General features: G+C 44.1%; 1 protein-coding gene across 1 annotated transcript in view; it reads left to right on the plus strand.

The window, feature by feature from the left end:
* The first annotated feature begins 3,317 nt into the window (after nucleotides 1-3,317).
* Nucleotides 3,318-13,549, plus strand: part of LOC117362601 (sodium-dependent proline transporter-like) — a 71,884-nt gene continuing 61,652 nt past the window's right edge. Inside the window, exons 1-2 of the mRNA XM_033949213.1 lie at nucleotides 3,318-3,545; nucleotides 8,165-8,366. Coding sequence (XP_033805104.1) covers nucleotides 3,441-3,545; nucleotides 8,165-8,366 — 307 coding nt within the window. The 5' untranslated portion in view covers nucleotides 3,318-3,440. The remainder of the gene's footprint in view (nucleotides 3,546-8,164; nucleotides 8,367-13,549) is intronic.

Here is a 13,549-nt window from a genome sequence, read left to right on the forward strand (position 1 = left end):
CTAACCTTGTGGCTTTTGAGGAAGAATATACAGGCAGTCTTCAAGTGACAGACACCCAACTTAAGTACGACTCATAGTTAAGAACGCAGTTGCGGCTTCATTTGATTTCACTGAGCACTTTTTCCAGTGGCCTAGACTCCTCTACTTCTCCTGCAGCAGATTCAGGACTGATGCATGGCCACATTAAGAACAGTGTGTGGTTGTGCCTGCTGTACCTTAGAGGGAACACTGGACAGTTGGCCCTTTTGTCAGCTGGGAGCAGCAAGAATCTTAAAATCTACACGTTCTGAGTTACATGCAAATCTGACGTAATTCGTTCTTAACCCGGGGACTGCCTGGACAGACTTTGCAATGTCTTTTGGCAAAATTTTGTTGGATGGGTAAGAAGGCTAAATTATAATTTGTGAGACTATATAGGAGGAAGAACACTTTGAACATTATGGACTGTTTAAATTGACATTTGGATTTTGGTTTTGCACCTGAAGTTTGAGGGTTTTTTCAAGCTTTTTACTGGGGGAGTGCAACCAGACCTAACAGGTGCCATTATCCTGCAGTGTTGGGCAAGGGAAAGATTGTGGTTCATCTAATCAAGATAAGTGACTTTCATTTATTTTTAATAGCTGATTTGAAAATTTTTGCTTGTCCTGACAGTGGGTTGTCAGGTGGGCTCTTGGTGCTATGATGTTATAAGTACACCGTTGTAGGCTGGATTGGTGAGCACTTTATACATATTTAATTATAATTTAGAGTGAGAAAACAAAATATTTTTGTAGGTTTTGGGGAGATTTTTCTATTTTGATTTATAACTATATAGGGATGGCCACATTTCCTGACTTATAATCATGCTTGTCTCCTGAGACACATAAAAGCTTTTAGAATTAGATGATTTTACTCCATTGGACTTTGAGCGGGCATTGTTTCGGCCATTGTCTGATAATTTTGCAGATTCCTTCAGCGTCCAGTAGTCCTTGCATAATAAAAATTAAAAAACAGAGGATTGTGCTTATGACGGCTGAGAGAGAAGAACGAAGTGTTGTTATGTGTAATCGTATATCTTGCCGAATCCTCGCAAATCAGAGTTCTAGGTGGGTTACAAGCAGCATATCATTACAAGAGTTATACATGTTATATAAGACAAGGCTTCCAAAACAGTAAGCAACTACTAACATTGGAGTCCTTTTACTAAGTGTGTTAGCCGTTTTAGTGCATGATAAATATTAGGGCATGTTAAACGCCCATTATAAGTCTATGGATGCGTTAGCATTTAGCTTGCACTAAAACGGCTAACGTATCTTAGTAATAGAACCCTATTGTCTTTGACCAGAGTGATTTCCAGTCTATAGTTGTAGATTATAAACCAAACACAGATTGTGCCAAAAGATTGGAGAAATTTATAAATTCTGGTTGTTGATTTAGGTAATGATAAAAGAAACTGGGTCATAGATTTGATATATATAGCCTTTCTGTGGTACATCCAAAGTGGTTTACATTTATATTATATGCAGGTACTTCCTCTGTTCCTAATGGAGGGTCAAATGACTTCCAGTTCCAGAACGGACTAAGTTGAGATATGTCAGAGATTATAGATGAATTTACAGCACTATTAAAAGTTTTAAACATACATGTGGCAAAGTTGGGTTCAATCCAGGTGCTGAGATGAGTGAAGATAAAAATTTGAGTTTAGATCTTCAAATGAGAACTGTGTTCCATTCTGAAAGAACATAAGAATTGCTGCTGCTGGGTCAGACCAGTGGTCCATCGTGCCCAGCAGTCCGCTCACGCGGCGGCCCTTAGGTCAAAGACCAGTGCCCTGATTGAGTTCAGCAGGAACTTGTCTAACCTTGTCTTGAATCCTTGGAGGGTGCTTTCCCCTATAACAGCCTCCGGAAGAACGTTCCAGATTTCTACTACTCTCTTTCTTGAAGATTGGCGTAACATTTGCCACTTTCCAGTCTTCCAGAATCCTTCTTGATTTGATCGGCAGATTGGCTATTAGTTGAAGCAGTTCAGCTCTAACCCCTTTCAGTTCCTTGATTACCCTCGAATGTAGATGCAGTGGTGACCCTATGCCAGTTTAACTAGGAATTTTGGATTTTAAAAAGAGAGCAGTACTAGAGAAATTGATCTAATATGTTAGACCATCTGAAATTTAGCATGTTCATAATTACAGTAATAGCTCGAGAAGTGTTTAAGTTAGACCTTTCCTTTGAATTTCTCTTGTATTGAAAACACAGCTTTAACCTCTCTGCATTGCTCCCTTTCCTCCTCTTCTGGCACCCTGTTCAAAAGTGAAAGTATTGCATTGTATTTGATATTCCGCTTGTGCAAAAGTAATATACACCTGTAGTGAAAACATTCCAGCCTTGGTCAGCAGGTGGCTCCAGGCCCCAGGAAGCAGATTGAGTTAGTCCTGGTTTTGCATTGGTGCAGTGACACAAACTCAAGACTGCCTCAGTCCTCCCTGATAACCTGGATTCACCTGGCAACCTCAGACCCTGGATGGGTGGACTTTACCCACTGTCATATTCCAGAACTGCCACATTACCCAAGTCCAGAAGGGAGATTTTAAGCCAGTCCTGGATTTCTGACAACCTGCAGTGATGATTTCACTGGGTAGAGCCAGGGACTATAAATACCAGGCTATTTTGAGATGCAAGTTCAAAACCAGAACCGCCCTAAAATCTTCCAAAAGGTAGCTTTGCATCCCTGTTCTAGAGGGAAGATGAGAAGGGGGGAGAGTGTGGCACAGTGGTTAAAGCTACAGCCTCAGCACACTGAGGTTGTGGGTTCAAATTCATACTGCTCCTTGTGACTCTGGGCAAGTCACTTAATCCCCCCTCCCCCCCCCCCCATTGCCCCAGGTACATTAGATAGATTGTGAGCCCACCAGGACAGACAGGGAAAATGCCTCAAATTCATGTAAACTGTTCTGAGCTCCTCTGGGAGAACAGTTTAGAAAATTGAGTACATAAAAGGAGTGACAGGAACAGCAAGGTAGCCAGAGCAAACCACACAAATTATTCTCCTTATCAAAGTTCAAATATATAAAAGTATGCTGTCTAATTATTATCCGTCTTTACAAGATGACTGAGAGAGCGGGGTGTAAGGCCAGAGATTTGCCTAGGGCACCCAGCTGTGTGGAAAAGGAGGCTGTCTCTTTAAGAGCAGCCTGCTGTGCGACAGACAGCTCCTGTTTCCCAAAGCTTGGTTGCTGTGGTGCCACCCAGAGGGGGCGGAGCCAGCTCACCTGGCTTAAGGTAAGAAGAGCAGTGCCCTGGAACTGTCTGTCAGCTCTCCGACTCCAGCCTCCCTTTTTCAGTTCTGACTTCTTATTTTGTGGCTTCCCTTTCCTGCCCAGCTGCTGTGCTGCAGGGTGACAGTGGCAAGCTCCCTGCCTGGGACGCTAGCCAGGTCCGGTTGAGGGGCTGCCATTCTTCCCTATGAAGCTGCTACCAGAGCAATGGAATGAGGGTCTACAAAAGAACCAGGTGCAAGGGCCGGAGATGCAAGTGGGAACAACAGAGGCAGCACCGGGGACACCTCTGGTGAGTGGGGCAAGTGCCTAGTGTTTGTACTTCTAGAGCAGAGCTAAACAGAGATTCAGAAACTCACACCCACTCCTGCTCTGCCTTAAGATAAAACTCTTTTCTTTTAGTGAGATCACCAATGAAAAGGGATTTTGTGTGAGTCATGCAGGCCAGTAAGAAGCCTGGCGCTGTGCCTGGTGTTAGATTGAAACTACCGGCACCCTGTGCTCAGGCTTACCTCTGCCTAGACCAGAGGTGTCAAACTCAAATCACATAAGGGGCCAAAATCTAAAAGACAGGCTAATTTTTTATTAAGATACTTAGTCTTAGTAGAAGTATAGGGATACAATCTCTCCAACCCCACGCCGGCTCTATGGTATAAACAAAATAAATAAAAAAGACTTTCCCTCTCTCTTATAGGTCCTAGTTCACGCTTGCTATCTAATACCAGCTCTGACAGGATACACATTTCAAATCTGACATATTGTAATCACAAAATAGAAAATAAAATGATTTTTTCTACCTTATGTTGTCTGGTCATTTTGCTTTTCCATCATCTTGGTCCCAGTTTCTCTTTCTGCTTTTTGTCTATCTTCTACTAATTTTCTTTCCAGTGTCTGCTGTCCATTTTTTCTCCTCTTATGTCTGTCGACAACATATTGCTTTTTCCCATTCAGCTTTCTTAACTTTTTCTTTTCTTTTTTGCATCTGTCCTCTCAAATCTTGCCCTCTCTCACCCTTTTTCTTTTCTTTTCAGCTACCTCTCAATTCTCCATCTCCTCTCAGTCCCTAGCTCTCCCATTTCACATCTCACTCCTTTCTCAGCCTCCTATTTCCTTCTATCTACTCCCCATTGCCACATCTCTCCTCCTCTCTCCCCTTGGTCCAACATTTTGCTCCCTTCCTTTTCTGTTGTTCTTCTTCCCTCCTCCCTTGATGCTGAACAATGAGATGGAAGGGGGAAAAAAGAGATGCTGCATCTCTCTCTCCCTTCCACTCCCAGGTCTAACATTTCTCCCTCCCTTCCATCCCCAGATCCAACTTTTCTCCCTTTCTCTTCCCAACTGGCCCCCATCCCATCTCTCCCCCCTGTCTGCCTGCCTTCTTTCCCCCAGGTCTACCATTTCTCCCTTTCTTTTCCCAACAGTTCTCCTTTCAAGTATCTTTTTCCCTCTTCCTCCACACTACCCCAGGTCCAACCTCTCTCCCTTCATCTCTCTCTCTTCATGTCTTCCCTCCTGTGCTGGTCCCTATCTTCTCACAGCCCAGTATGTGTTCTCTCCCATGCTGGTCCAATGTCATTGTCAAGCTGAAAAATCTTCTGGCCTTAGCAGTGATTCAGCAACGTTATCCGCAGCTCTCCTTCCTGCTTTCCATCTGCCATGGGCTGTCTCCAATGATGCGCAACTTCCTGTTTCTGCCCAGGTGGACTATTGCAAATGGAAAGCAGGAAGGGGAGCCACAGACAATATTGCTGAATCGCTGCCGAGGTTGGCAGATTTTTCAGCGTGATGGTGACATTGGACCGGCATGGAAGGGATGACATGCTGGGCTGTGAGAAGGGGAAGTTCGGGAGCACTGCCGTGGGCCACATAAACGGCCAGGTGGGCCTGATTCAGCCCACAGGCCTTGTGTTTGACACATGTGGCCTAGGCAGTTGTGCTAGGCATCACTTTCTGCACAGATAAAATAGATCTCAAAGCTCGGGCAGTGTTCTCTCTGAAATGGAATGGGATGGGAGAGGGATAATGTCATATGGTAACTGGTAATAAAAAATGTTCTTCTGAATTTTGTATGCCAAAACCTCTGTGCAGTGCCTTAAAGTACAAAAATATGATTTTGTTTCAATCCAGAAAAAGAGGTCTGATCTTGTTCTCTGGGTTTTTTGCTAGGTAGAGTGATTGCTGAACAGGGAGACTTTTTTCATGACCATTATGCAGTAGTTAGACGAGGGTGTGGAATCCACTGGAGACTCTGGGGTGGTTTTTAAGTAGACGCCTTGTCAGTAGGTCTGTGCTCATGTGACCAAAATCTGTGGGAGAAGTATAGATGGTACCACTGAAGCTCCCCTTCCTGGGGCAGTGCTAGAGACCCACCTCCCAAGTTCCCTGGCCCAATGTCTCTTGGATTCTGTCACACTTAGCTTATTTCATTCATCCTCTCCAGCTGTTTCTGAGTCTCTTTGAGCATTGGTAGCAAATGCATAAGATCCTTGAGACCTCTTCTGGTGTCCTCTAGCTCTGACTTCTTGTACTGTGTCGATATGGAAGCTCATTTTCAAAGTAGTTAGACACACAAACTACAATGCAAGTATTTAACCACAAATAATAGATTGTCCTACACATCAGTAATTTAATGTAGAAAGCTTTTCATCTAACACTCACCACTAAATCACAACAATGTAACTTCAAGCTTGTTTTGGACTCCACATTATATCTACCTGTTATGCAACACTGTATCTTCCTATTATGTAACAAATTTACCTAATACCTCTATTGGAGAATGACATGGGGACAAATTTGTCCCCGCCGGAACTCAATTTCCCCGTCCCCTTGAGTTTTGTCGCTGTCCCTGCCCCGTTCCTGTAAGCTCTGCCTTAACCGCACAAGCCTCGGACACTTATGATTAAAGTGTTTGAGGCTTGTGCAGATGAGGACGGAGCTTGCAGGAATGGGGCAGGGACAGGATGGGAGAATGAGTTCCCGTAGGGACGGGGGAAAATTTGTCCCCGGGTCATCTCTAACCACTATGTTCAACCAAATTGTACCTCCATGTTGTTTCGTACACTGTATCTTTCAAGTTTGTCTCCATATTATATCTACTCCCATATATCTTCCATGTTCTACCCTTATTGCATCTACCTCTATGTAACAAAACCTCCCAAATTGTAACCCACCTCAAACTCACCTGATGAGACCACGCATAATGTAATTTAAGTCAATGGTTCCCAACCCTGTCCTGGAGGACCACTAGCCAGTTGGATTTTTGGAATAGCCCTAATGAATATGCATGAGAGAGATTTGCATATAATGGAGCTGACAGGCATGCCAATCTGCTCTGAGAATTAAGGAAGCCTGTCCTAGTGATATTCCTTGTGACCTTAGGGGAAATCACTTTGCTCTCTGTTACCAGCTTAAATTTTAAGCCCTTTTCAGAAGAGACCTTTTCCTGCTCACAATCTGGTATTTTTTTAACTTCCCCTGCTTCTACTTTCAAATTTGTTTTGTACCATTGCTGGTCACTGGCAGTAACGCTGCTTCACAACCAGTTCTTGTGGCCTAGCCTGGAGAGGGGTGGTTGACATGGCAGGAGGGAGTGGAAGAATTTAAGATCAAACCACTAAAACTTTTGTTTCAAAGTCCTGCCTGAAAGGATGGGGTTCTATTAAGAAATCTTTTGAATCTACAACCTTTTATTGAGAGGGAAAAAAAATAAGGTTGGGTTTCGTGAATGTCTGTTTTCTACTAGTTCAAAATGATCTAAAAGGTAACTTGGTATAAGACCATCTAATGTTTTATAACAAATACAGGCCAATTTAAAAATTATTCTCGCTTAAATAATATAGTGTTACATGGTCTGATTTTTCACTTAGGATCATTTGCCCCACCACCAAAAGATGTCGTCCATTTTTGCAATATAGCAATGGTGAGCCTGGACACTCTTTTTAAGCTTGGCGGGGATCCCCAAACCCTGCTTCTTCTAGCAGCTGGAACAATCCTGTACCCTGCAGCTGAGGGCTGGAAGACTACCATACTATTCTCTATGTGCTGCTTCTGTGCTGAACCCCAGTTTTTGCTCATGATTGGGGGGAGGGCGGAAACACCACCTAGAGTATGGGAGTGTTTCAGCCATGGGCTGTAGAGTACAGGGTTGTTCTAGGTGCTGGCACAGGCCTTCTTCAGCTGGCAGGACTTGGGGATCCATGCCAGCTTAAGTATTTATTGGGCTGAGGCCAACCCTAAATATTTTTTGCTACAGCACTGCAATGTGTTGTTCCATCTATTGCCCCAGCCACCTATATATGTAAAACCTTCTTGCTTGCGTCATGTTTGGAGCCATGTGTTAAAGTTGGTTGCACAATGCAGTCTCTCTTGTCCCTTACCATGAACTAGTAGAACTTCAGAAAATGCCATAAGAATTGACTATCTGCCCAATTTTCAATGCTATTTAACTAGCCAGGATGGCTCCTGGCCAGTTACATAGTGTTTGGCTAGCCAACTGCTAATGTTCAACAAGAGATAGCCAGCTATCTCCGCTGATTATTAGCAGTTAGTGGCTTAAGCTTGGTCAGTTATGGTATATCACATGATAGATGCCAATTTTAAGTACTGACTTGCCAAATTGGGCTGTGCAAAGAATAGGTCTATGTATGGCCACTGTAATTTAGCCAGTTAGGGCTTAAAATTGACTTAGCTTGCTAAACGGCACTACAGGCTTTTAGTGCAGGCCTGCAAAAATAAAACAAAATATTCTAGACAATATAAGATAAAGATATTTTGAGTTTGCATTAAACAGAAGAGAGATGGCTGAATTAGAAGAGCTAAGAGTAATATTGAGATTACCCCAGAATAACAGCAGGATGGTGAAGACTGTTTGATGTCTCTGCTCTTGATTTAACACTTTCTTCCCCACTTCAGGGCTTCCCTGTGCCACCAAATGGAGTGAATTTGGAATCCGATACGCCTCCGCAGCCCCAGCATGCAACTCTGAGCCCTGCCCCTGGCCTGCCCCGACAGACCTGGGGTGGCAAGTATGAGTTTCTGCTCTCCTGCATCGGTTACTGTGTGGGGCTGGGCAACGTCTGGCGCTTCCCATATCTCTGCTACCGGAATGGAGGAGGTAAGTGTGGCCCAGCTGCCATCTTATTACTGCTGAAAGAAGGATGCTCATTTCTTGACAAACCAAGTGCACTATAGATTACTACATCACATGACATTTGTTTAGTTTAGGATGGGTTATGGATAACAGAACTTTGCACAGAAAAGGTGCTTACACTGCTTTGCAGACCCAAGAGGTTGGTGCTGATAGGCAGGAGTAGAGAGTGGTAGGGAAAGGAGGTTTCACCCCAGAGAGAATGACGTGGGGGAAAATATGGCCCCTGTGAGCTCCATCCATACAAGCCTCAAACAGCTATGATTTGATATACTTGTCTTTTTATTAACATATAAAAAGGAAACAACATTCTTTACAAGTTAACTTAACACAAGCACAACCTGTACTTTTAACTGTCCTGATTTTTTAATCCATGGATGAACAATAAATCATGCACAATCTCTGGATTCAGTCCTTCCCGTGAGAGAGAGCGTCCTCTCCAAAGAGGTGCTAGTAGCTGGAATGCACAGGACACCCCCCCCCCCTATTTTTGGCCAGCTTTGTTGCTTATTTTTCCCAAATCTCAGAACCTCAGCATCAGTTGAACATAGATATCTATCTAGCTCATTAACAGCCACCTTCACTCAGGAAATGTAACGGTTGCATCCATTTTCATTCTTCCACAATGATGCTGTCTAGGAATGTGGAATGTTGCTGGAGCCTTCCATTTCCGCCTCCTCAAAGATTCAATTGCCTGTGTTTTTGTGGGGATTTTTCAGACATGGGTGTAAAAAAGAAGCAATGGATGAACCGGGAATAACTGTTAATTAACTGTTCAAAATGCAGCAACAATTGATGAATCTGTTGCAGTGACAGTCAGATGTTTGAACCAGTGGCATAGTATGGGGGGCGGGGAGGAGGGGGCAGTCCACCCGAGCACCATGTTGGTGGGGGCGCCAGCTCCCTTCCTCCTCTCTGCCCCCCATCTCTTCCTGCTCCTCCCCTCGTCACGTGCTTGCCCCCCTTCCCTTCCCCCGGACCGCCAGCAAGAACTTCAACATGCTCCTCGCGACTGCGTCATCACATCGGGGTATCATGCATGGGAAGTGACATCAGAGGGAAAGCCAACGGCGTTGCATGGAGCATGTTGAAGTTCTTATTGCTCATGGCAACGAACAACTAGAGGTGCGGGGGAAGGGAAGGGGGGATCAGAGAAGGAGTGAGGGGCTGAGATGATGGTGGGAGAGAGGTGCCTCTCACCCTCGCTACGTCACTGGTTTGAACAACTGAGCATGTGTTGGAAGGACGTCGCAGAGGGTAGGCATCTGTTGTTGCAACGCATGATAGAAATGGCGTCACTTAATAGCACTTCATTCAAATCCAAAAGCAGCCACCGCAGTATTCTTATCATTATACTCATTAGCCAGCTTAAAACGTGGTAGGTTTTGAGATAAATGATTCCAGCATTGTATAGATGCCGTTTCATCTTGCTGGAACTGCCTGCTTAAGGCTAGTCTCAAAAGCTTGTACATGAGAACATAAGACTACCCTTACTGGGTCAGACCAATTCTTGAGTGCTTGACATGAGCGACTGTGTGTTTTGCGAGCTTTATCAGCCCATTTAAGAGTCAAGCTGCTGCTAAGGCCAGATATGTGGTACTTTCATAAGTCAGTTAATCAAAAAATAAATTTAGTCTAATTAAAAGGTATCTGTGTCATTTTATTTTCATAAAGAAAAGAGTAGCTCGATGAGATTTTTCGCAAAGGGCAGCCTTAATTTTCAGAGGTTTAGTGGACAATTTTAAAAGCCCCCCCACCCCCAATAGGAGAAATGAGTGCTATTCCACTGCAGCGTGCTTTTGGAAAAATCATGTAGTCCTGAATGAGTCTTACTGGATAAAAGGCAGACAACTTATGTATTTTGAGTGTCTGCAGCCTCTTTCATGCCACCACTGAGACATGACATAAATTGTCTTTACAAGAAAGCGTTTGTCTGTTTGGCAGCAGCTCCAGAAAGGGAATTACTGTGCCCTAGGGAGTGGTAGCACTTTGTGGAGTTTTATGTGCAATTAGAGAAGAGAAAAGAAACAAATACTGTATAGAGAGAAGCTTATTCCTGGAAGGATCTCCCCAGCTGCTAGGGTTCAGTAGTGATAGTTTTACAGTGGTCTTCTTGTGAGATCCCAGAACAAGCTGTGGACCCAGCCCTCCTTTTCTCATTCTCATAAGAACATAAGCAATGCCTCTGCTGGGTCAGACCTGAGGTCCATCTTGCCCAGCAGTCCGCTCACGCGGCGGCCCAACAGGTCCAGGACCTGAGCAGTAATCCTCTATTTATACCCTTCTATTCCCTTTTCCAGCAGAAAAATGTCCAATCCTCTCTTAAATCCCAGTACTGTATTCTGCCCTATAACGTCCTCTGGAAGCGCATTCCAAGTGTCCACCACACGTTGGGTAAAGAAGAACTTCCTGGCATTTCTATTGAATCTGTCCCCTTTCAACTTTTCCGAATGGCCTCTTGTTCTTTTATTTTTTGAAAGTTTGAAGAATCTGTCCCTCTCTACTCTCTCTCTGCCCCTCATGATCTTATAAGTCTCTATCATATCCCCTCTAAGTCTCCTCTTCTCCAGGGAAAAGAGACCCAGTTTCTCCAATCTCTCAGCATATGAAAGGTTTTCCATCCCTTTTATCAGACGTGTCGCTCTTCTCTGAACTCTCTCGAGTAACGCCATATCCTTCTTAAGGTATGGTGACCAAAACTGGACACAGTATTCCAGGTGTGGGCGCACCATCGCCCGATACAGCGGCAGGATAACTTCTTTCGTCCTGGCTGTAATACCCTTCTTGATTATACCTAGCATTCTATTCGCTCTCTTAGCGGCCGCTGCGCACTGTGCAGTCGGCTTCATTGACCTGTCCATCATTACCCCCAAGTCCCTCTCTTGGGTATTCTCATTCAGTGACATCCCTCCCATCGTATAGTTGTACCTCGGGTTCTGCTTCCCACATGCAATACTTTACATTTCTCAACGTTGAACTTCATTTGCCATTTTGTCGCCCATTCTCCTAGTTTGTTCAAGTCCCTTTGCAATTCCTCACAGTCCTCTTTAGTCCGAGCTTCCCTAAATAGTTTGGTGTCATCTGCAAATTTTATTATCTCACACTTCGTCCCTGTTTCTAGATCATTTATGAATATATTAAATAACAGCGGCCCAAGCACCGAGCCCTGCGGAACACCACTCGTGACCCTCCTCCAGTCAGAGTAGTGTCCCTTCAACCCTACCCTTTGTTTCCTACCTGCCAACCAGTTTCTGATCCATCTATGTACGTCTCTGTCCACCCCATGGTTCTTCAGTTTCCGGAGTAATCGTTCATGGGGCACCTTGTCAAAGGCTTTTTGGAAATCAAGGTATATGATGTCTATGGGGTCACCTCTGTCCATCTGTTTGTTAATTCCTTCGAAGAAGTGTAGTAAGTTGGTTAGGCACGATCTCCCCCTGCAGAAACCATGTTGGCTGGTTATAAGAAGTTTGTTTCTTTCCAAGTGATCATCGATGCTTTCTTTTATCAGTGCTTCCGCCATTTTTCCGGGAACCGAGGTCAGACTCATTGGTCTGTAGTTTCCCGGGTCACCTCTTGATCCCTTTTTAAAGATGGGTGTGATGTTGGCCGTCATCCAATCCTCCGGGATCACGCCTGTTTTCAGGGATAGATTGCATATTTGCTGCAGTAGTTCTGCTATCTCCTCCTTTAGTTCCTTCAGAACCCTTGGATGGATTCCGTCTGGACCTGGAGATTTGTCTATTTTTAGTTTATCTATTTGCCTGCGCACATCTTCAAGGCTCACTTCCATGAATGTTAATTTTTCTGCTTGATTTCCATTGAAGAATTGCTCTTCGTTTGTAAATACAGACGAAAAGAACATGTTCAGTCTTTCCGCGACTTCTTTCTCCTCCTTCACTACTCCCTTCCTGACTCCATCATTCAGCGGTCCCACCTCCTCCCTAGCTGGCTGTTTCCCTTTAACATATCTGAAGAACGGTTTGAAATTACGAGTCTCTCTGGCTAACTTCTCTTCATACTCTCTTTTAGCTTTTCGAACCACACGGTGACATTCTTTTTGATACTTCCTGTGCTCTATCCAGTTTCCTTCAGTTTTGTCCTTTTTCCATCTCCTGAATTAATTTTTCTTATTACTTATCGCTTCCTTCACTATTTTAGTCATCCATATCGGGTCCTTTATTCGACTCTTTTTGCTCCCCTTTCTGAATCTGGGGATGTAAAGATTTTGCGCCTCGCTCACCATGTCCTTGAAAAAAGACCAGGCCTGTTCTACCATCCTCCATTTCTTGGAAGTGTTCCTAAGTTTATTCCTTACCATTTTCCTCATTGCTTCATAGTTTCCTTTTCTGAAGTTGAAAGTTGTCGCCATGGTTCTCTTTCCTTTTGGTATTCCTGCTTCAACCTTGAACTTGATCATGTTATGGTCACTGTTTCCCAACGGTCCCACTACTTCCACTTCCTTTGCTGGTCCCATTAACCCATTTAGGATTAGATCCAAAGTAGCATTTCCTCTCGTCGGTTCTCTAACAAGCTGCTCCATGAAGCAATCTTGTGTAGCCTCCAGGAATTCTGTTTCCCTAGCGCATTTTGAGTTTCCAAGACTCCAGTCTATCCCGGGGTAGTTGAAATCTCCCATAATAACTGTGCAACCGTTTTTGCATTCTTGTTTCATCTCGGCTTCCATTTCCTTATCGATATCTCCGGTTTGCCCGGATGGGCGATAGTATAGGCCCATTTTTATTTCATGTCCCTTTCTTCCTGGTATTTTAACCCATAGCGATTCCAGCTTGTTGGTCGTCTCCGCTGTGTCTATTCTTGTCGATTGTATGGTTTCTTTTATGTATAGGGCTATTCCACCTCCTTTCTGTCCTGACCTGTCCTGGCGATAGAGCTTAAATCCCGGCAGTGCTGTATCCCATTTGCTTTCCTCATTCCACCATGTTTCAGAGATTCCAATGATGTCTAAGTCTTCTGCATTGGCCACGGCTTCTAATTCCCCCATTTTGTTTCCTAGGCTCCTTGCATTAGTATATATGCAGTTTAGATCCTGGCATTTAAGTGTCTTCATTTCCTTTCCCTGTGTTTCGGTCTTTAGTGTCTTCTCTTTTGGTACACTCCTTCTAACCACTTCTTCTGGGTTAGTCGAC

Source organism: Geotrypetes seraphini, chromosome 6 (assembly GCF_902459505.1).
Source record: "Geotrypetes seraphini chromosome 6, aGeoSer1.1, whole genome shotgun sequence".
NCBI classification, from domain to species: Eukaryota; Metazoa; Chordata; class Amphibia; order Gymnophiona; family Dermophiidae; genus Geotrypetes; species Geotrypetes seraphini.